The sequence below is a fragment of the Gorilla gorilla genome, chromosome 8, assembly GCF_029281585.2.
Source record: "Gorilla gorilla gorilla isolate KB3781 chromosome 8, NHGRI_mGorGor1-v2.1_pri, whole genome shotgun sequence".
Classification (NCBI taxonomy): Eukaryota; Metazoa; Chordata; class Mammalia; order Primates; family Hominidae; genus Gorilla; species Gorilla gorilla.
The window spans coordinates 92,989,120-93,013,490 of NC_073232.2; the positions used below are offsets into that span (position 1 = coordinate 92,989,120).

Genomic DNA, 24,371 nt, shown 5'->3' on the forward strand with positions numbered 1-24,371 from the left:
GGTGTTGTCAGCCGTTGAGGCGTAGCTGCGGTGAAAGCTTTAAGAAATATGCATGTCAGATAAATTGAGGTCCATAAAAAGTGAAACATCGTGGCTGGCCTGCCTGCGTTTCTTTCTTTTGAGGGTGAAGTCCTAACCGAGAAATAAAAAGAGCTCATTTGGTTACTCAGGTTCAATTCTGAGCTAATAATTTCAGGGAATGGAATGGAGGTGGAGGGGCTGGGAACAGAATTCTGGGTTGGCTTTGGGGATTTGCTAACATGGATTTATGGCTCTATTATTGCAGAGTGTCTTCTGAAAGTATACTTACAATGCCTTTCCTTTCCTGGGGTGCAGCTGATTAGTGCCCATGGAGTAAATATTGTAATAGTGAACATGAAGTTGTTGGTGCTATCTCAGAACATCTGTATGGAATTCAGGGAGACGAATAGGGGAGGTGTCAGGAAGGATGCACCGGGATTTGTGTTCAGGGTGTAGTAACAGAGGAGTTAGGCACTGATGGCCCCACTGAGGTGGGGCCAGCGGGGCTGCAGTGGCCTGCCTGTGATAGTCAGTGCTGGCACAGGAAGGGTGAAAGCAAGCCTGGACTTGTTTGTCAGGCCAGTGTTCCTCAGCTCTTCTGCATTCCCTGCCTTCTCATCTTTACTCACTGCAGCCTGTAACCATGGGAGAGAGGGTAGCTACCCTGAAGGATCTCTGTCCCTGTGTCACAGCCCTGTCCTGTTCTACAGAGGCCCAACCGGGAGTGCTATGGTCAGTATGGCAGCCTCAGGTGCTTGGGCCCAGAGGAGCTCTGGATACCTGCAGATGGGCCCAAATGTGTCTCTCCTGAAGTCTCCATCAAGGCCCCCAATCTAAATGCTGGGCTTCTGCCTCAGTTCCCTTAATTATAACTCTGTTCACTTCTGCCACTGACCCTTGGACTTTGTGGCTTAGGCCAAGGCCTGGCTGCAGCAGCCACTGTGGTCCTATCATCCATTGTCCTCCTGGGATTGTTTCACTTAATATGGCCAATAACAGTGGGTGATACTAATGTAATTCCATCTGACCACTTAAGAGAGATTTACTTGTTCAAGATCAGGCCATAGTGGCAGAGAGATGATTGGAAATTGCTTTGTTTGGCTTTAGCACCAGCTTTCAACAGGATAGTATACTTAATCTCTTTGTCCTTGGGGATGGATCTACCCAAACTGAAAAGACTGTGTCCTGGAGTCTGGACACACTTCCATTTTGCAGATGTTTGCAGCCACTCCTTACCCTCCACATCAGGCTTCTTTGGGCATTGCTTCTTGAACTGCGGTCGGCCTTAAAATTGGTTAGGACTTGGAAATGATATCTTGGCTCATCCAAAACAGCAGTCTGCTGAGAGACTTCAGTAGGCTTTGTGGCAGGAACAGGTTATACAAATCCACACCTTGCCCACACATTCTCCAGGTCATCGTGCATGGAAGGCTGATATGGTTGGGCTCTGTGTTCCCACCCAAATCTCATGTTGAATTGTAATTCCCAATGTTGGGAGAGGGACCTGGTGGAAGGTGATTGGATCATGGGGGGCGGTTCCCCCCCTTGCTGTTCTCATGATAATGAGTGAATTCTCATGAGATCTGGTTGTTTAAAAGTGTGTGGTACCTTCCTTTTCACTCTCTCCTGCCCCCATGTGAAGATATGCTCGCTTCCCCTTCACCCATCCGCCATGATTATAAGTTTCCTGAGGCCTCCCAGCCATGAAGGTCATGGAAAATGGCCATGCTTCCTGTACAGCCTGTGGAATTGTGAGTCAATTAAACCCCTTTTCTTCACAAATTACCCATTCTCAGGTAGTCTTTATAGTAGTGTGAGAACAGAGCAATACAAAGGCTCTGGATGTAGAATCTGGATGTGGGTTGTACCTGGGGAGGACAGGTTGCTTACTGTCTAATAAGAGTACAAGCCTTGTGAATATGACTGACTTAAAAGAATGCTGCATCCCTATCCCAGCTCTGCCATTTATTAGCTACAAGACCTTGGCAAGTAACTCAGTCTCTCTTAGCCTGATTTTACACTCTACAAAAATGGGGAGAATAAAAGTATCTACCTCAAAGAATTGTTACAAAGATTGAATGAGCTAGGGCTTATCAAGCTTTCAGCACAGTGGTTAACATAATGCCAGAATTCCATAAATGCTAGTTATGGGATTGTAATTCTAATTACTCAGTGATTTATTCAACACTCTTTATTGAGGGCCTAAGTTCCAGACACTGTTCTAGACATGAAAATATAGTAGGGGAAAACCCCACAAAATTCTTGTTCTCATAGATCTTATGTTTGCAAAATTTTGATAATTTTTAAATAAACTCTTACGGAAGCTATGTTTCTTGCATAAATTATACCATACACTACAGTTTTCTTGTTCTATAACTTTTTATTCAGTTGTCAACGTTTTTAAGAGATTAATGGTCTATGTCCATGTAAGTGGTTCTCAACAGGGTGACTGTGCCACCAGGGGACATTTGATAATATCTGAAGACACATTTGATTATCATAACTGGGAGATGCTTTTGGCATCTGGCAGGTAAAGGCCAGAGATGCTGCTAAACATCCTGCAGTGCACAAGGCAGCCCCCCCGGACAGGCAAAATGTCAGCAGTGTTGAGAAACTATGTCTATATTTTTATCTACATCTCCTTCAGACTTAAATTTTTTCTAGGAGGAAGTGCAACAGATGGAGCTTCTTATTTACTTGTTTTTATAAGTGATCTCATCTTTGGGCCTACATTTCCTGTTGACGACTAAAAATAAATAACTTAAAATTTCCCATTAAAGATAATCCTATCTCTGGTGTAAGAGTCTCAGTTTAACTGTGATTTTCTAGCAAATATTCAATCATTTTAAGCTCAGAGTTCTGCTTCTCCTTGCTTGATGGGTCTCTCCAATGTCATTTCCCTTCGTCAAATGTCGTCTGGGTATAGGGAGAGCTCACAGCCTTGGGAGGATGCCAAAGAAAGGCCCTGGTCAGTGGCTCATCTATGGGCCTTGTCCTGTTTTAGCACATCTACTGCTGATGGTCCACAGCTGGTGGAAGGCTGGTCTGATTTCCAGCACAGCAGGGGTCTGAGGGTCCCCTTCCCTGCAGTGATCATCCCCTAAACATGACCTGGCCCTACCTTGACTCTTTCTGGGGTCTCTTTGCTATATAGCTGGGATTACAGGTGTGCACCACCACACCTGGCTAATTTTTGTATTTTCAGTAGAGATGGGGTTTCACCATGTTGGTCAGGCGGTCTCAATCTCCTGACCTCATGATCCTCCCACCTCAGCCTCCCAAAGTGCTGGGATTACAGGTATGAGCCACCACACCCAGCTGAATCTTGCCTCTTTTCTTGTGGCCACTTGGGGAGCTGGACCATTTTTAATTATTTCTACCTTTTAAGAAGTCCTAAGTGCTGAGAGTTGAGTTCATCAGCCATCCCTCCCCTGCCCACCCCCATGGCTTATTATCATCAGAAGACACAGGCTATTTCTTATTAATTTACTTATTCTCCTTCATTTTCATTCCCTTTCCTCTCCAATAAGCAGCTATTCTGATAGGCTTCACATGTATCTGTTGAAAGGGTTCTTATATATACATTGTGTATATATCACCTTATAGGGAAGTTGTTCTGCTCCTTACTTTTTCACATAATGATGTCATATGTGATTTGACCTCGATGATTTTCTGTGGCTAAGTTTTACATGAAATTAGTTTTCCTGAATTTTTGCAGTTAAACGAGGGCCAGGAAAGTATTTCTAACTCCACGGAGCTGCTGCTTGTGTAGTTTTTGTGTAGTGTTCCCAAACAGGGCAGCTTGCTTTCTGAAGTCTCCAGGCTCTGTCCCTTCCCCATGGGTCTATACTTTCTCTTTCTTTCCTCTATTTGCCTGTATTTTGCTCAATTTTGATTTCACTCACAGTGGTGGCAGGTGGCCCTGGAGGGTCTCATGGTGGGCTCCTTGCACTCACCCAGGGTTGGGGAGGGCAGAACTCTCCCTATTTTCAGCTGCCACTCTCAGTTGGTCTCCTGCTTTCCAGTGAATTCTGTTGACTGCTCTTTGATCCATTAGCCACCCTTGTTGTTTATTTCTTCTTTCTCCCGTATAGACATTGGTATCATGAAGGTCTTGTATTAGTGGTTTATTCCCACCACCATTTGTATTTGGGGTTTTCTCGGCCCATTTGAGCTGTTATAGCAGAATACCTGAGACTGGATAATTTTGTTTGTTTTGTTTATTTATTTATTGAGATGGAGTCTCACTCTGTCACCCAGGTTGGAGTGCAGTGGCGTGATCTCAGCTCACTGCAACCTCCTCTCCCGGGTTCAAGCGATTCTCCTGCTTCAGCCTCCTGAGTAGCTGGGATTACAGGTGTGTGCCACCACACCCGGCTAATTTTTGTATTTTTAGTAGAGACGGAGTTTTGCCATGTTGGCCAGGATTGTCTCGAACTCCTGACTTCAGGCAATCCGCCTGCCTCGGCCTCCCAGAGTGCTGGGATTACAGGCGTGAGCCACCGTACCTGGCCGAAACTGGATAATTGATAAAGAACAGAAATTTATTGCCTTACAGTTCTGGAGGCTGGGAAGTCGAAGATCAAGGCATAGGCAGGTTTGGTATCTGTGAGGGCTCAGTCCTCGCTTTGAAGATGGCACCTTGAATGCTGTGTTCCCTCACAGCATAAAGGTAGAAGAGAATGAACCTGCTGCTTCATAAGGAGCCTAATTCCATCCATGAGCCCTCCATCCTCACTACTTAATTATCTCCTAAAGACCCCTTCTGTTAATACCATTATGTTGGTGACTAAATGTCAACTTATGAATTTTTATGGGCACAGACCATAGCAAGGCTCATGGGGATATCTCATGACCTAATTTTGTTATAAACCTAGTCTATGGACTTCTGGTTTTGTTCTTTAGTTGCATTGCCTGTTCTTATTTGGAGATTTGGAGAGATTTTAAAATGATGTTGCTGCCCCTGTAGCCATCTTCCCAGAATCTACTCCCCTTACCCCATACTTACCTATATTTACATGAATTGTGAGGTGCTTTAAATATCATTTGTGTTTACTTATCTCACTGAGCATCATGCCATTAGATGCCTGCTGTGTGTGGCTCTGTTGTATTATTTCCAACTGCTGTACAGTACTCCACTGGGTGTATCCGCCTAATTTCACTGATCTACTCCCCAAGTCATGGAAACCCAGATTGTCTACAATTAATCATTTAGTTCTTTGCATTGGATCCTTATGGACCTGTGCAGTGTCTTTCAGCAGTGGAGTTGTTGGGCTGGGGGGGTGCACGTGTACTTTATTTAACTAGGGGGGCTGATGGCTCTCCGGAAGGCTGATCTAGTTTCCACTCCCCCAGCCGTATATGAGGGTTGCTCTACCTGTGTGCTCCAAATCCCACTCTAGAATGTGGCAGAACTCCTGGATCCCCTCCATTCCTCACTGGAACTTGGTGAGGCTGGGGATCACCATCTTTAGACTTCTCTCTCTACACATACCATTTCTGCTTAGCTGTGGCTACATTATGCAGGCGCAGGGTAATTGCTAGACTCTCCAACAGAAACTGGGGTACAGGACATTCTGCTTTCAGCTACCTTCTCAGACCTTCTGGGGTGTGGGTTGCAGAAGAGGGATTAAGGACAGCTCCTCCAGTTCTTCTCTGCCTCTTCCCAGCTCTAGCCTAGAAAACGCTCTTTCCTTCTCTTTCCTGTCTGGCAGGGACCTTCATAGGACCTATCCTATATCCCTTCTAGAATAGGTTTATAAAACTCTATGTTCAGATCTCTAAGTATTGCTCTGAATATAGAGGGAGTTTCTAGAATGTGAGAGTCACTTTTTATATCTCTGCCATTCCTGGCTTGCAAGACTACTGACTTTCTAGCCCAGAGTCTCAAACCTGGCTACATGTTAGAATCAACTGAGAATGTTTTCAACCATACCACTGCTTGATGTAACCCAGATGAATTAACCAAACTTGCTCTAAGTGGGACCTGGGCATCAGCCAAGGCTGAGAACCATACTTCAGGGACACAAGACAACCAGCATGGAAATCGAAAACTGATTAGTGACTCTGTTGTTCTAGGTGGTAACCTGCACTGCCTCCAAAGGACATTGATCAATTTTGAATGAATGCCATAGCAGTAATGTGTGAGAAGCTGCAGAACAACAATATTAAAATATTTTTAATATTAAATATTGAATACTTACCATATATGTATGTACATATGTGAAGGGCATAAAGAAAGCTTAAGTGGGAGCAGCACCAAATCCTAAAGCCCTCACCTGTGTGCTTCTCTCCATTGTAACCTCTTTCTAACAGATATGATCCCTATGCTGAATATTTTGTCCATTATTTCTTTGCTTCATTTATTGCTATATATTAATCTCCAAATGTTTAGCATTGTGAGCTTTTCAACCTAATATAAATGGAGTCACAGTGTATTTATTTTTCAGTTATTTGCTTTTCTCATGCTTCATTGAGAACATTTTTTTTTCTCATTCCATTTTTCCACCTCTATTATTTGGAGATTTTACCACTCTCAATGTCTATCTTCCAGTGGTTAATTTAGACGATTTAATATGTACACTTAGCAGATTCTAAAGTTAATGCGGCTGTCCCTTGGTTTCTTTGGGGGATTGGTTCCAGGAGCCCCTGTGGATACCAAGATATGCAGATGCTTAAGTTCTTTATGTAAAATGGGATAACATTTGCATATAACATATGCATATCCTTCTACACTTTAAATTATTTCTAGATGACTTATAATACCTAATATGATGTAAATGCTATGTAAATAGTTGTAACGTATTCTTTTTATTTGTATTTTTAAAATTGTTTTCTTGTTTTTTATTCATTTTTGGTTTTGAATTTTTTTTTTCTTTCTTTTTTTTCTTTTTTTTTTGAGACAGAGTCTTACTCTGTCGCCCAGGCTGGGGTGCAGTGGTGTGATCTCGGCTCACTGCAATCTCTACCTCCCGGGTTCAAGCGATTCTCCTGCCTCAGCCTCCTGAGTAGCTGGGACAACAGGCCTGCACTACCATGCCTGGCTAATTTTTGTATTTTTTTTGTAAAGACAGGGTTTCACCATGTTGGCCAGGCTGGTCTCAATCTCCTGACCTCAGGTGATCTGCCCACCTCAGCCTCCCAAAGTGCTGGGATTACATGTGTGAGCCACCATGCCCGGCCTGTTTTTGAATATTTTTGATCTGTACTTGGTTGAATCTGCAGATGCAGAGCCCACAGACAGGGAAGGCTGACTCTATATATCTTTACTCTCACCCTAAACAAAATTTTGAAACTCCTACTCCCTACTGCTAAGATATTGTCTAGTATTATAGTTCCATCTTTTTCAAAACCTCAAATTATCCATTATTATTATTGTCTTGTAAGTCAACTTTTTTAGGTTGACCTGCAGTATCTGTGCTCATCATTTGTTCTGGTATCTCTGATTTTCTATGCAGGATAATTTTTTTTTTTCTTCCTGAAGTACATCCTTTAGAATTTCCTTTAGAAATCAACCAGCTCAAATCATTTTCTGAAGATTTTTTATTTTGTTCTTTTCCTTGAAAGGTAGTTTCGTTAAACACAGTTATTTTTCTCTCAGCATACTGAAACTTTTATTCCATTGTTCTCTGGCTTTTATGGTTGCAACTGAGAAGTCTGCTGTAAGGCTAATTATTTATTCTTTGTAGTGATTTGCATTTTCTGTCTGGTTGACAAAAGAATTGAATATCTTTGCATAGTTTTATAGTATGTCTCTGTGATAATTGTTAACTATTCACTCTTAAAATATTGCCTCCTCTCCTCTCCTGTGGGACTCGGATTCTATATATGTTAGACTTCCCATTCCATCTGCCATGTGTCTTAACCTCCTGAGATTTAGATTAAGCTTCTCTCATGTTAGATTTATATAAATGCCCCATGGATGTGTCATGCCTGGTCTTCATTCTGACTTTTCACTCATCTTGTCCCTTCTCTCCCTCACACCTCATTACTACCCCTCACTGCTTACACAGAATCTATCCGGCCTTCAAGGCCCACCTCACATTCCCATTCAGTGCCTCCACAGAGCCTTCCCTGATTTCTCAACCTCTTCCTTCTTGTTTATTTCACAGCATTTACCATCCTTTGCATGAGACAACATGGTATAGAACAGAGAGAGCACTGGACTTGGAGTCTGGGGACCTGAGTTCAGATCTGCCTCCACCACTTAATAGATTCTCTGTGACTATTAAGCTGTGTGACTTTGGGTGAATCCCTTCTTTTCCTGACATTCAGTGTCCTCAGTTGTGAACTGGTGATAACAGGGTTGATAGGAAGACCAAAGGAGAAGGGTCACAGAGGCCCCAGGTCGTGCCTAATGCTGGCTGTGACATAAGCATCTCACAGGAGCCTGAGTGTGTCGTTTAACCTCTGTGCGTCAAAATGGAAGCCATTTCTGGGAGGGTAGGGGTCAGAGAGCCAGATATCAATGGTACACTGTGAAATGTAGCCATGAAGCAATTCTTAAGTGAGGAATCCCTCACTGAGCTGAAATCCTTGGCTCTGAACCGTAATCTTTCAATCCATTTTCCACATTTGCACATTCTTGTATCTTTCTTCTGTATAGGAAACATCAGTGGCTGTCCGCTGCCCTCAGAATCAATCCTTTCAATGGTATGGAGCGCCCTTTGGAGCTTGACTGCTGCCTATCGTACACCTCTGGCCATTGCCCAGCTCCCAGCTTAGCCCTCCCTCCAGCCACAAAGAGCCACTTGCTAATGACTTTTGCAATCTTCCCTCCTTGCCTTGCCCCCTCTTGTCCCTTTCTGGACTCAGTCTAACCATCACTTCCGCCGCTGGGCTCCAGAACTGGGTGGGGTGCCTCCCTTAGGTGCAGCCACAGTGCCTGAGCCAATAGCTTATGTGGCCTTTATCACCATTGCTCACAGTTAGCCTTTTATTTTTATATTACAAAATTCCCATCAATCTTCATTTCTGTCCAGAGTCAGAGCTTCTAGAAGGCAAGAACTGTGTCTCATTCACTGCTGACTCCCAGGTGCCCAGTTTGGGGCCCAGCTTCTAGATGGTGCTTCATACATATTTATTAAAGGGAGGAAGGAGAAAAGGAAGAAAAGGAAGGAAGCGGGGAGAGAGAATGTTCCTGGAAACTATAGGAAAAACAATGTTTACCATTGTCTGGGAATGAGAACTGGCTCAGCATCAATCTTCAGTTGCATTCTCCAATATTCATTCTAAAATTGTCACCCTGGAGCGTTGGCTGGTTAGGCTGCATCCCTTAGCCAGGCCCAGTCATTAGCAGAGTGAGGAAGTTTCAAGGACTCGGACAGTATGCTAGCTCCCCAGCTGGAAGGGGTGAGGTAGGGCCTTCCCCTGTTTCCTCAGCCAGGAGGTTGTAGGGTGCTCAGAAGAAGCAGAGGTGGGTGATGATTCATGCTTAATTCCCAGACCCTCTGCAGTTGTCTGAGAGGCAATCCAGGGGGAGAGAGAGATGAGAGGGTGATATGGTTTTGCTGTGTCCCCACCCAAATTTCATCTTGAATTCCCATGCGTTCGGGAGGGACCCAGTGGGAGGTAATTGAGTAATGGAAGCAGGTCTTTCCTGTGCTATTCTTGTGATAGCAAATAAGTCTCATGAGATCTGTTGGTATTATAAGGGGGAGGTTCTCCACAGAAGCTCCTCTCTTTGCCTGCTGCTATCCACGTAAGATGTGAGTTGTTCCTCCTTGCCTTCTGCCATGATTGTGAGGCCTCCCCAGCCATGTGGAACTGTAAGTTCGATAAACTTTTTTAAATTGCCTAGTCTCAAGTATGTCTTTATCAGGAGCGTGAAAACGGACTTATACAGAGGGCAAAGTGAATGGGGAAGGAAAACATAGCTTCTCCTTGCAAGCATCCTATGCTAATTCTCTTGAGGGGTTGGGTTTTCTATGGAATGCTATTTGCTATCCTGAACTGTGAGGTTATATTACCTTTGGTTTTGTGCCAAATTGCAATTTTGATTTCTAGGCAAATGTATTAGGCCATTCTTGCATTGCTATAAAGAAATACCCGGCCAGGCATGGTGGTTCATGCCTGTAATCCCAGCACTTTGGGAAGCTGAGGCGGGTGGATCATGAGGTCAGGAGTTTGAGACCAGCTTGACCAACATGGTGAAAGCCCATCTCTACTAAAAATACAAAAATTAGCCAGGCATGGTGGTGCATGCCTGTAATCCCAGCTACTCAGGAGCCTGAGGCAGGAGAATTGCTTGAATCTGGGAGGTGGAGGTTGCAGTGAGCTGAGATCGTGTCACTGCACCCCAGCCTGGGTGACAGAGCGAGACTCTATCTCAAAAAAAAAAAAAAGAAAAAGAAATACCCAAGACTGGGTAACTTACTAATATATAGAAAAGAGGTTTAATAGACTCCCAGTTCTATAGGCTGTACAGGAAATATGGCCCTAGCATCTGCTTGGCTTCCAATGAGGCCTCAGGAAGCTTCCTATCCATGGTGAAAGGCAAAGGGGAAGCCAGCATATCACATGGCGAGAGGGGATGCAAGGGAGAGAGAGTGAGGGGGAAGATCCTACAGACTTTTAAACAACCAGATCTCACAAGAACTCACTCACTATCCTGAGGATAGCATCAAGGGGATGGTGCTAAACCATTTGTGAGAAATCACCTCCCACTAACCCCACCTCCAACACTGCAGATTATAATTCAACATGAGATTTAGAGGGAACACACATCCAAACTATATCAGCAATATCAAAAAGGAGGCAGAATTCACAGAGACCTGGACAGTCTCCCAGAAATGGCCCAGCTAAGTTTATGGTGCTGAAGTCACCTTCAGCAGCCTATGTTTGAGAGAATTGAGTGTGTGTGTGTCAGGGGTTGTGGTGGGGGACACAGCCTGACAGTCCTATGACCATTGCAGCTACCAGCACCAGGCAGTTTGCAGCACTAACACATGTGTAGAATAATTAGTGCATCCAATGCAGCTAGTTATATTGTATTAGATATTTATTGTGATTTTTAAGCACTGTGCTAAACGTATTCATGCATTAACTTATTAATTCTCAAACAGCCTTAAGACATAGCTATTAATATCACTACCACTTAATAGATGAGGACCTCAAACTCGGTTTCAGAGAGGTTGAAGTCACCTGCTCTCAAGGCCACCCATGGAACAAGTCCCTGGGTTATGATTTGTGTCCACGCTCTTGATCACTGCTGCAGAATCCCTGCCAATGTCCCAGGCATGGAGGATGTAAAGATGAGTTGTCTGTGTCTGTCAGGTCTTCCATGAAGCAAAAGAGGAAAGATTGATTGGAGGAAATGCCTGTGAAAGACAAAGGGGGAGGGTGCTGGAGAAGGTGGGGAGAGTCTTCAGAACACGGTACACATCTGACACCTGTGGAGGGAGAGAGGGAAGAAGGGTGATTGGTAAGTGAGCCTGCTCCTGGAGTACAGCTCAGAGAAAAATCTTGGCCAGGCTGATTGAGAGCCCCAGAGCAAAGACTGCCTGATAGAGGAATCCTGCTTTGGGTAGGAATGGTGGCTCTAATACCCCTGTGCCCTGCCCTTGACTGGAAGCACCCTAGGGAGAACATGACCCCATGGAGGATCCTGAAGGGCATGATGCTGCTCCCAGCAACAGGTCTCTGTCTTGGAGGGAGGCCTGGGCTGCTTGCTCCCATGGCAGCCACAGGCCCCAGCCTTGAGCGGCTCACAGCCTATTTACTAATCTACTGTGGGGTTTTGGCAGGATGTTGTGAAAACCCAAATGTGGGATATCCAAGACAGTCTCCTGGGAGATAAAGGATTTCCTGATCAGCTGAGCAGGTTGCACACTGAACTGGGGGACCTGAGGGGTGGGGATAGTTGGGGAGAACAGAGGATTGATGTGCAGGCACTGCCTTTCCCAATCAAGCTATAGGCTTTGTGGTTTTGGCCCAGAGAGGCACATTTTTCTAATTCAGTTACTCAGGTCATCTTTTCCTAACTTGCACAAAGGTAGAGTGTAGGCTGCCCATAGCCCATGATTCTGGGGAGAGAAGAGGATGGGCCTTTCAATGAGGAGTCGGGGTCAGCTGGAGTGAAGGGGGCTGGGATGTGGCCTCAGTCCAAGGTCGGCCTGTGGGGAGCAGCCAGTACCAAACAGTGCGATGAGCCCAGAGGGGTAGGTTGAGGCGGGGCATAGAGCCTGCTGTCTGCTGTGCCTGAGCCTGGGCTCTGCTGGAAGACAGGGGAAGCTGCTCAAGGGTTTTAGGTGGGTGAGACACATAACATCGTCACTTTGGTATTACTGGTCGTTTTAGCATGTTAAAAGTCAAGTCCACAAAATAACGTGTTGGCAAGTGTTGGAGGAAAGAGACCCCTTGCACATTCTCTTAAAGCGTGAAAATACAAATTAAAATAGAAGTACCCCATAATCTCAGCAACCCCATTACTGGGTATTTATTCAAAGGATATGAAATCAGTATGTCGAAGAGATATCTATACTGCCATGTTGATTGTAGCATTATTCACAATAGCCAAGATAGGGAATCAACAGAAGTATTTGTTTATTTATTAATTTATTTTTGAAATAGAGGCTTGCTCTGTTTTCCAGGCTAGAGTGTAGTGGCATGATCATAGCTCACTGCAGCCTTGAATTCCTGGGCTCATGTGATTCTCTCACCTCAGCCTCTTGAGTAGCTGGGACCACAGGCATGTGCCACCAGGCCCAACTAATTTTTTATGTTTTTGTAGATTCAGGGCCTTGCTATGTTGCCCAGGCTGGTTTTGAATTCCTGGGCTCAAGCGATCCTCCCACCTTGGCCTCCTAAAGTGCTGGTATTATAGGCATGAGCCACCACACCAGGCCTAACCTAAATGTCTATTAACAGTTGAATGGATAAAGAGATGTGGTGTATGTGCACAATGGAATAGTATTTGGCCTTTAAAAAGAATGAAATCCTGTCATTTGTGACAACATGGATGAACCTAGAGGACATTATGCTAAGTGAAATAAGTCAGGCACAGAAAGACAAATACCTCATGATCTCACTTACATGTGGAATCTAAAAACATTGAACTTACAGAAGCAGAAAGTGGAATGGTGGTTACTGGGGCTGGGAGAGGCAGGCACTGGGGAGATGTTGGTCAAAGGACATACAATTTCATTTAGACAGGAGGAATAAGTTCAAGCGATCTATTGAACAGCTTGGTAACTACAATTAATGATATATTATATACTTGAAAATTGCCAAGAGAGTTTTTGTTTGTTTGTTTGAGATGGGGTCTTGCTCTGTCACCCAGGCTAGAGTATGGTAGCATGATCACAGATCACTGCAGCCTTGAACTTCTGGGCGCAAATGATCCTCTTGCCTCGGCCTCCCAAGTAGGTGTAGCACCTTCATGCCCAAGTTATTTTTAATTTTTTTGTGGAGATAGTTGTCTCCACAAAAAGTGTGGAGACAACAACATGGGCTATGTTGCCCAGGCTGATCTTGAACTACTGGGCTCAGGTGATCCTCCCACCTCAGTCTCCCAAAGTGCTGAGATTACAGGTGTGGGCTATTGTACCCAGCCAAGAGGGTAGATTTTTAAGTGTTCTTACCACAAAAAATATGTGAGGTAAAGCATATGTTAATCTTAAGTAGATTGATTTAGCCATCCCACAGTGCATACATATATCAAAATGTCATGTACACCATAAATATATATAATTTTTATTCATCAATGAAAAAGTAATAAACATTACAATAAAGATACTTGTTTAAAAGAAAAAAAAGTTGAATCGTATTTAATTTGACTGTAGTCTCCCACCGTAGTAACACTCCCCTCCTCTCCAACCCTAGCCCCGCTACCATATCAGCTTGAGGTGCTTGGAGTGGGGATGAGGGTGACATCTTCTGGTCCCTCTTCCTCCTAGGCCCTGGCCCTGCGTCTGGCCCCCCTTACTTATCTCCCTGCTGCAGCCTCTTTTAGGGCCCGGGTGTTCTGGTGTTGGGGCAGGGAGTTAGGTGAAGGACAGTGCCAACTTTTGAGGGATCCTGGACTTTCCCTTCCGGTCCTCTTTTGTCTGTCCCTACTTTTTTGCATGAAGCCCCCAAGACCTTCTGGGGGGAAGCAGCGGGGTGCATCCTCCCTCTTGCATGGGCCAGTGTTTACTTTTCAGGTGTCCTGTGGCGAAAGGTCTCCTCACTTCCTTCCTTGTCTTACTCTTCTTCCTTTTCTGCTTGTAGAGCTTGGCTGGGGAGGGGTGGCTGGCTTGGATGCCTCTTGCTGTAAATCCTGGGCAAGGAGGAAATAGGTGGCCCCTGGTTGCGCCAACTGTCTTTAAAGGGTGCAGCATTTGGCAGTGTGGTTGCCTCTGTGTCCTATGCCTTGGGCACAAGGGAAGTCTCGAGTGTGCCCTGTGAGGCAGGAGAGTGATGGGAGGGGAGCCTGACTGCGGCTCACTCGGGAGTGGCTTCGGGGATTGGGGAGAAGTCACAGGTGTGCTGAGCCTCTCAGGGTCATGGAGATGGGCAGCCCAGCCACTCTGTCCCCATGCCTATCACTGATAGTGTGGAAAGGGTAAGTCCATGGGTGAGCAAAGGGACAATGTGTTGCAATTCACCTCTCCACCAGAATAACAGATGCTAACAGGATCCAGCATCTCCACAGCTATTCTCCATGTATGAAATGAGTTTGAGTACTTTATTCAACTTGAAAGTCATAACATACCTTCTAAGTATTTGGGTTATGATCATCTAAATGTCAAAGGACACTGGAGACCTTGAGGGCTTGGCTGAAAATTCCATAGCCAGGTTGGCAGAGGTGGGGGGTGGGGGTAATCCAGGTCTTCTGGCTTCCCCTCCTCTTCCCACCTACTTGCCTCTGGAACCTGTTCTACATCACCCCTCCTATATCACCCAGATGACAGCAGCTCCCTGAGAGCATTTCAGGGGATTGCTACCAGCATATCAACGACTCCAAGGCCAACCAGAATTCCAAATTGTGATGAAACCGCATTGTGTAGGAGTGCAAGTCCTTAGAAAGTTTTGATCTCTGAGCTGAAGTGAAGCTTGATTCTATGCCCCTATTAAGAAACTTTTTGCCTGGTGTCCACAGGTATTTGGAAGAAGTCTTTTTACTTTTTAAGGGAAACCCCTATTTTTAGGTGCTTATTTATGGTACTAGAGAAATAAGTGAGTTAGTCATCAGCAGCCATTCTGGACTAGTCTTTAAAGCAGGCCTCTTAAGGCTTTTCACAAGCCTGTTGACTTATATTTATAATCAATAATGCTATAATCACAGCTCACTACTAATTCCTTGCTTACCCAATTAATCCAAATCACCCTGGCTCAATGTGGAGGAAAGCATGCTCAACTCACGTCCTAGTAGAAACTCTGCCCCCAGGCTCACGGCGGGTGGCACTGGGCCAAGATGCCCTCTCTGTGGAAGGAGGCGTGTGCTTGGCCAGCCCTTGGGGCTCTTTCCTTCCTGCCACCCTGGACTGTGTGGATGGCATGTGCACTGAGCCACAGGGTGAGGGGCAGGGAGGAGTGGAGAATCGTGGGGGAGGCAGTCGCAGAACCTGCTGTGTTTTTTTGTTTTTTTCTATTTTAAATCAGGAATTATTAGCCGAGAAGATGCAGAAGCTCTCCTGGAGAACATGACTGAGGGAGCATTCCTGGTCCGGGTCAGTGAGAAAATCTGGGGTTACACCCTCTCCTACCGCCTGCAGAAAGGGTTCAAACACTTTCTTGTGGATGCTTCTGGGGATTTTTACAGCTTCCTGGGAGTGGACCCCAATCGCCATGCAACGCTCACGGATCTCGTTGATTTCCATAAGGTATCCCTCACAGGGATACTAATGTGGGGGAGGGGTAACTGGTGGAAATTGGAGCTGAAGAGAGAGCTAGAGCAAGAGAAGCAAGGCTGCTGGCTCTGGGCAGTGGGGCTGGAGGGTCTCAGAGATGTAGAGCATCAGGGCAGAAGATACCAGAGGTTGTCCACACGGGGCCCGAGGGCCCACTGTTCTGCTCTCTGCTTCACTCTCTGGGGCATGCGGGCACCTCTCACCCTGGTCCTCAGGCCTCTTCTCACATTGGGTACCTGAGTGCTCCCTCCTGTTAACACAAGGACTGGATGATCATCCCTTTCTCCAAGCCTGGGTCTCATCTCCAACTCATTCCCAAGAACATCTCTCATGAGGACCTCCAAGCCAGGCCTCTAGCAGCTTCTGAGAGTTAGCTGAAGTGCAGTAGGCAACCCTGTGATTAGAGAAGCTTTTCTAGTGGTGGAGTTACCATGTCTCTTATTTGAACTCCAGCTTAACCACTTAGTACATGTGTGACCTTGAGCCAGCACCTTAGTCTCACCAAGCGTCAGCGTCCTAGCCAGGCAAATGGATGTGAATAATACTTAGCTCGGACCCTGCGAGCATTAAATGAAGTCAAGTACGGAGCAGCGCTTTGTGACTGTGAAGTGCTTATGGAAAGTCTTGTTTCTCAGCATTCTTTTTGTTACTTGTCCTCCTGCCATGGACCCTATGTTGGAAAAGATGTTGTCTTCCAAGCAGTGTATGCAGTAAGAAGCAACGTTTATGTTTGTGTGGCCGTTGGCATCATTAGTAACTGGGAGAAAGCCAGAGGTGGAACTCAGTGACCTGGAAGGGCAGGACGAAGGATTCCGAGGGGCAGAGTGGTGGTAGCTCCGGCGTCCGACATCTAACCAAGCTTTGTGGGTGTAGATGGTTTCACAGAATGACTTGATGGTCTCACTGGGGTTTTGCTATAATAGGGACTCTTAGGTTTGTGTTGCTTTCTCTTTGTCTCTTCATGGAAGTCCCTAGAAATTCAGGGACAGCCCTTGACCTTATGAATAATACACATGGAGAATCACCCATTCACAGATACTCGGGCACTGAGTGTGGAGTACTGCCTGGACACTGGACTAACCAGGATCAAGGTCGATTTCTACGTGTTGGGAAGAGCCTTCTAACAGAGGAAAGTGAAAGGGAGGGGATGTGAGGACATTGACACGTTCTCTGTGTCAAGCACTGAACCTATTGCTCTACATCCATGCTCTTATTTAATCTTACCAATAGATCTGTGAGGGAGGCATCTTTTTATTTATTTATTTTATTCATTTTTTTTTTATTATACTTTAGGTTCTAGGGTACATGTGCACAACATGCAGGTTTGTTACATAGGTATACATGTGCCATGTTGGTTTGCTGCACCCATTAACTCGTCATTTACATTAGGTATTTCTCCTAATGCTGTCACTCCCCCTTCCCCCCACTGCACAACAGGCCCCAGTGTCTGATGTTCCCTGTCCTGTGTCCAAGTGTTCTCATTGTTCACTTCCCACCTATGAGTGAGAACATGCAGTGTTTGGTTTTCTGTCCTTGTGATAGTTTGCGAGAATGATGGTTTCCAGCTTCATCCATGTCCCTGCAAAGGACAGGAACTCATCCTTTTTTATGGCTGCATAGTATTCCATGGTGTGTATGTGCCACATTTTCTTAATCTAGTCTATCGTTGATGGACATTCTGGTTGGTTCCAAGTCTTTGCTATTGTGAATAGTGCTGCAATAAACATACGTGTGCATGTGTCTTTATAGTAGCATGATTTATCATCCTTTGGGTATATACTCAGTAATGGGATCGCTTGGTCAAATGGTATTTCTAGTTCTAGATCCCTGAGGAATTGCCACACTGTTTTCAACAAAGGTTGAACTAGTTTACAGTCCCACCAACAGTTAAAAGTGTTCCTATTTCTCCACATCCTCTCCAGCATCTGTTGTTTCATGACTTTTTAATGATCACCATTCTAACTGGCATGAGATGGTATCTCATTGTGGTTTTGATTTGCATTTCTCTGATGACCAGTGATGATGAGCATTTTTTCATGTGTCTGTTGGCTGCATAGATGTCTTCTTTTGAGAAATGTCTGTTCATATCCTTTGCCCAATTTTTGATGGGATTGTTTGTTTTTTTTTTCTTGTAAATTTGTTTAAGTTCTCTGTGGATTCTGGATATTAGCCCTTTGTCAGATGGGTAGATTGCAAAAATTTTCTCCCTTGCCTGTTCACTCTGATGGTAGTTTCTTTTGCTATGCAGAAGCTCTTTAGTTCTATTAGATCCCATTTGTCTATTTTGGCTTTTGTTGCCATTGCTTTTGGTGTTTTAGTCATGAAGTCCTTGCCCATGCCTATGTCCTGAATGGTATTTCCTAGGTTTTCTTCTAGAGTTTTTATGGTTTTAGGTCTAACGTTTAAGTCTTTAATCCATCTTGAATTAATTTTTGTATAAGGTGTAAGGAAGGGATCCAGTTTCAGCTTTCTACTTATGGCTAACCAGTTTTCCCAGCACCATTTATTAAATAGGGAATCTTTTCCCCATTTCCTGTTTTTGTCAGGTTTGTCAAAGATCAGATGGTTGTAGATATGTGGTGTTATTTCTGAGGCCTCTGTTCTGTTCCATTGGTCTATATCTCTGTTTTGGTACCAGTACCATGCTGTTTTGGTTACTGTAGCCTTGTTGTATAGTTTGAAGTCAGGTAGCGTGATGCCTCCAGCTTTGTTCTTTTGCTTAGGATTGTCTTGGCAATGCAGGCTCTTTTTTGGTTCCATATGAACTTTAAAGTTGTTTTTTCCAATTCTGTGAAGAAAGTCATTGGTAGTTTGATGGGGATGGCATTGAATCTATAAATTACCTTGGGCAGTGTGGCCATTTTCATGATATTGATTCTTTCTATCCATGAGCATGGAATGTTCTTCCATTTGTGTCCTCTTTTATTTCGTTGAGCAGTGGTTTTGAGTTCTCGTTGAAGAGGTCCTTCACATCCCTTGTAAATTGGATTCCTAGATATTTTATTCTCTTTGTAGCAATTATGAATGGGAGTTCACTCATGATTTGGCTCTCTGTTTTGTCTGTTATTGGTGTATAGGAATGCTTGTGATTTTTGCACATTGATTTTGTATCCTGAGACTTTGCTGAAGTTGCTTATCAGCTTAAGGAGATTTTGGGCTGAGATGACGGGGTTTTCTAAATATACAATCATGTCATCTGTAAACAGGAACAATTTGACTTCCTCTTTTCCTAATTGAATACCCTTTATTTCTTTCTCCTGCCTGATTGCCCTGGCCAGAACTTCCAACGCTATATTGGATTGTAGTGGTGAGAGAGGGCATCCCTGTTTTGTGCCAGTTTTTAAAGGGAATGCTTCCAGTTTTTGCCCATTCAGTATGATATTGGCTGTGGGTTTGTCATAAATAGCTCTTATTATTTTGAGATATGTTCCATCAGTACCTAGTTTATTGAGAGTTTTTAGCATGAAGGGCTGCTGAATTTTGTCAAAGGCCTTTTCTGCATCTATTGTGATAATCATGTGGTTTTTGTCATTGGTTCTGTTTATGTGATGGATTACATTTATTGATTTGCGGATGTTGAACCAGCCTTGCATCCCAGGGGTGAAGCTGACTTGATCATGGTGGATAAGCTTTTTGATGTGCTGCTGGATTCAGTTTGTCAGTATTTTATTGAGGATTTTCCCATCGATGTTCATCAGGGATATTGGTCTAAAATTCTCTTTTTTTGTTGTGTCTCTGCCAGGCTTTGGTATCAGGATGACGTTGGCCTCATAAAATGAGTTAGAGAGGATTCCCTCTTTTTCTGCTGATTGGAATAGTTTCAGAAGGAATGGAACCAGCTCCTCTTTGTACCTCTGGTAGAATTTAGCTGTGAATCCGTGTGGTCCTGGACTTTTTTTGGTTGGTAGTCTATTAATTATTGCCTCAATTTCAGAGCCTGTTATTGGTCTATTCAGTGATTCAACTTCTTCCTGGTTTAGTCTTGGGAGGGTGTATGTGTCTAGGAATTTATCCATTTCTTCTAGATTTTCTAGTTTATTTGCGTAGAGGTGTTTATAGTATTCTCTGATGGTAGTTTGTATTTCTGTTGGATCGGTGGTGATATCCCCTTTATCATTTTTTATTGTGTCTATTTCATTATTATCTCTTTTCTTCTTTATTAGTCCTGATAGTGGTCTATCAATTTTGTTGATCTTTTCAAAAAACCAGCTCCTGGATTCATTGATTTTTTTTGAAGTGTTTTTTATGTGTCTATCTCCTTCAGTTCTGTTCTGATCTTAGTTATTTCTTGCCTTCTGCTAGCTTTTGAATTTGTTTGCTCTTGCTTCTCTAGTTCTTTTAGTTGTGATGTTAGGGTGTTGATTTAGATCTTTCCTGCTTTCTCTTGTGGGCATTTAGTGCTATAAATTTCCCTCTACACACTGCTTTAAATGTGTCCCAGAGATTCTGGTACGTTGTGTCTTTGTTCTCATTGGTTTCAAAGAACAACTTTATTTCTGCCTTCTTTTCATTATGTACCCAGTAGTCATTCAGGAGCAGGTTGTTCAGTTTCCATGTAGTTGTGCAGTTTTGAGTGAGTTTCTTAGTCTTGAGTTCTAATTTGATTGCACTGTGGTCTGAGAGACAGTTTCTTGTGATTTCTGTTCTTTTACATTTGCTGAGGAGCGCTTTACTTCCAACTATGTGGTCAATTTTGGAATAAGTGCGATGTGGTGCTGAGAAGAATGTATATTCTGTTGATTTGGGGTGGAGAGTTCTGTAGATGTCTATTAGGCCTGCTTGGTGCAGAGCTGAGTTCAAGTCCTGGATATCCTTATTAACCTTCTGTCTCATTGATCTGTCTAATATTGACAGGGGGTGTTAAAGTCTCCCATTATTATTGTGTGGGAGTCTAAGTCTCTTTGTAGGTCTCTAAGGACTTGCTTTCTCTGGGTGCTCCTGTATTGGGTGCATATAAATTTAGGATAGTTAGCTCTTCTTGTTGAATTGATCCCTTTACCATTATGTAATGGCCTTCTTTGTCTCTTTTGATCTTTGTTGGTTTAAAGTCTGTTTTATCAGAGACTAGGATTGCAACCCCTGCTTTTTTTTGCTTTCCATTTGCTTAGTAGATCGTCCTCCATCTCTTTATTTTGAGCCTATGTGTGTCTCTGCATGTGAGATGGGTCTCCTGAATACAGCACACTGATGGGTCTTGATCTTTATCCAATTTGCCAGTCTGTGTCTTTTAATTGGGGCATTTAGTCCATTTACATTTAAGGTTAATATTGTTATGTGTGAATTTGATCCTGTCATTATGATGTTTGCTGGTTATTTGGTTATTTTGCCTGTTAGTTGATGCAGTTTCTTCCTAGCATCGATGGTCTTTATAATTAGGGATGTTTTTGCAGTGGTCGGTACTGGTTGTTCCTTTCCATGTTTAGTGCTTCCTTCAGGAGCTCTTTTAGGGCAGGCCTGGTGGTGACAAAATCTCTCAGCGTTTGCTTGTGTGTAAAGTATTTTATTTCTCCTTCACTTATGAAGCTTAGTTTGGCTGGATATGCAATTCTGGGTTGAAAATTCTTTTGTTTAAGAATGTTGAATATTGGCCCCCACTCTCTTCTGGCTTATAGAGTTTCTGCCTAGAGATCAGCTGTTAGTCTGATGGGCTTCCCTTTGAGGTTAACCCGACCTTTCTCTCCCGCTGCCCTTAACATTTTTTCCTTCATTTGAACCTTGGTGAATCTGACAATTATGTGTCTTGGGGTTGCTCTTCACATGGAGTATCTTTGTGGTGTTCTCTGTATTTCTTGAATTTGAATGTTGGCCTGCCTTGCTAGGTTGGGGAAGTTCTCCTGGATAATATCCTGAAGAGTGTTTTCCAACTTGGTTCCATTCTCCTCGTCACTTTCAGGCACACCAATCAGACGTAGATTTGGTCTTCTCACATAATCCCATATTTCTTGGAGGCTTTGTTTGTTTCTTTTTACTCTTTTTTCTCTAAATTTCTCTTCTCGCTTTATTTCATTAATTTGATCTTCAATCACTGATACCCTTTCTTCCACTTGATCGAATTGGCTATTGAAGCTTGTGCATGCGTCACACAGTTCTCACGCCATGAGTTTCAGCTCCATCAGGTCATTTAAGGTTTTCTCTACACTGTTTATTCTAATTAGCCATTCGTCTAATCTTTTTTCAAGGTTTTTAGCTTCCTTGCGATGGGTTCAAACATCCTCCTTTAGCTCGGGGAAATTTATTATTACTGACCTTCTGAAGCCTACTTCTGTCAACTCGTCAAAGTCATTCTTCCTCCAGCTTTGTTCTGTTGCTGCTGAGGAGCTGCGATCCTTTAGAGGAGAAGAGGCGCTCCGGTTTTTAGAATTTTCAGCTTTTCTGCTCTGGTTTCTCCCCATCTTTGTGGTTTTATCTACCTTTGGTTGCGATATTGGTGACCTACAGATGGGGTTTTGGTGTGGATGTCCTTTTTGTTGATGTTGATGCTATTCCTTTCTGTTTGTTAGTTTTCCTTCTAACCGTCAGGTCCCTCAGCTGCAGGTCTGTTGGAGTTTGCTGGAGGTCCACTCCAGACCCTCTTTGCCTGGGTATCACCAGCAGAGGCTGCAGAATGGCAAATATTGCTGCCTGATCCTTCCTCTCGAAGTTTCATCCCAGAGGGGCACCTGCCTGTATGAGGTGTCAGTCAGCCCCTACTGGGAGGTGTCTTCCAGTTAGGCTACACAGGGGTCAGATATCCACTTGAGGAGGCAGTCTGTCTGTTCTCAGAGCTCAAACACCATGCTGGGAGAACCACTGCTCTCTTCAGAGCTGTCAGACAGGGACGTTTAAGTGCAGAAGTTTCTGCTGCCGTTTGTTCAGCTATGCCCTGCTCACAGAGGTGGAGTCTATAGAGGCAGCAGGCCTTGCTGAGCTGCAGTGGGCTCCACCCAGTTCGAGCTTCCCCATCCACTTTGTTTACCTACTCAAGCCCAGCAATGGCAGATGCCTGAGGGAGGCATCTTAACCCCATTCCACAGATTAGGAAACCAGGGCTAAGTTTTCATGGTTAGGACCAAGAGTTAAGCCTCAGGCTGTTTGCCTCTAAAGAATGTACTTTTTCCACTAAACCATATTGTTTGCTTTTCCTGTATAATAGAAGCTGCTTTAGCAATGATGAGCTCCTTGTCCCTGGAAGTGTTTCAAGCAAAGGATAAATGCTCCTCACTCAGGACAGATTCCAGAGAAAGGCTAGACCAGAGATCTCTGAAGATCTTTATTCTCTTCCAAATCAAAACCTTTGAGACTCACAGTTTCATTTCTAACACTAAGGAGAGATATCATTTATGCCAATGTGGAGATCTGGTGGCCAACTTCTATCAATTAAAATTTTAATTACACAATTAGTTCATGATTACATTCTAAGAAAAATCAAATACAATACAAAGTGAAAGCCTCATTCATTTCAAGTCTCTATTTCTGTCCTCTACTTTGATTATCAATTTGCCATGTATCTTATCTAAGTATCTCCTGAGCAGTAACATAAAAACTTATGTATGTAAGGAAATATATTGTTTTGTTATTTTCCACATAAGTTGGGCAGTCTTTTTTGAGACAAGGTCTTACTCTGTTGCTTAGGCTGGAGTGCAGTGGTGTGATCATAGCTCACTGTAACCTCAAGATCCTGGGCTCAAGTGATCCTCCCACCTCAGCGTCCCTAGTAGCTGGGACTACAGGCATGCACCACCACACCCAGCCCAAGTTGCATATTTCCTTACATATAAATGAGTGACTTGATTTTTTAACATGCTCACTAAATAATTGAATGCAGTTTTAAAAAGCATGGTCCCTAGAATGAGGCTGCTGAGTTTTAAATTCTAACTTATGTATTTGACTTTGGACGACTATTTAGCTTTTGCACCTTAGTTTCCACCTTAGTAAAGTGGGTTTAATAGTAGCACTCAACTCTTCAGGTCACTGTAAGGTTTTAATGAAACATCACTGTGTGAAGTGCTGAAACAATATACCTGACACTTACAAATTTCAGGACATGCTGGCTGTCATTCAGATATATCTATGAACTCTTGCTATGTTAATCCGTATACCAAACCTTGTAAATGCCATGTGGAATTCCATGGTATGGATGCATATTACAGTTTAATTACCCATTCTCCTTTTGATGGCCACTTTTCTGGCTTCCGATTTTTCATGATCTTGAACAGCGCAGTAGAGACTTCCCTGTGTGTCACTATGGATACATGTGCAGTATTTCTCTAGGATGGGTCCTGGAACTGGAATTGCTGGAGAGAAGAGTATGCACATTTTAATTAGAAAAGATCTGCCAGATTGCCCTCCAAAAATATGGCACCAGTTCAGTCTCCTGCCAAAACTATATGAGGCTGTTTCCCTGCACTGCTGCCAACACTGGGGCCTATCAATCATTTCATTTTTCTCCATCAGATGGGCAGACAATCTACTGTGGTTTAGTTTGCATTTGTCTGATTACCACTGATGCTGAGGATCTTTTCACACGTTTCACGGCCACTT

At 43.8% G+C, this 24,371-nt stretch overlaps 1 protein-coding gene across 2 annotated transcripts in view; it reads left to right on the forward strand.

Moving 5' to 3' along the window:
• The window catches only part of SH2D4B (SH2 domain containing 4B), a 108,679-nt gene that overhangs the window by 79,765 nt on the left and 4,543 nt on the right, over positions 1–24,371 (forward strand). Inside the window, exon 7 of one of the 2 annotated variants that reach the window (XM_055352464.2) lies at positions 15,604–15,824. The exons of the other annotated variant lie outside the window; for it this stretch is intronic. Within the exon in view, the coding sequence (XP_055208439.2) occupies positions 15,604–15,824 (221 nt within the window). The remainder of the gene's footprint in view (positions 1–15,603; positions 15,825–24,371) is intronic. 2 annotated transcript variants of the gene reach the window in all.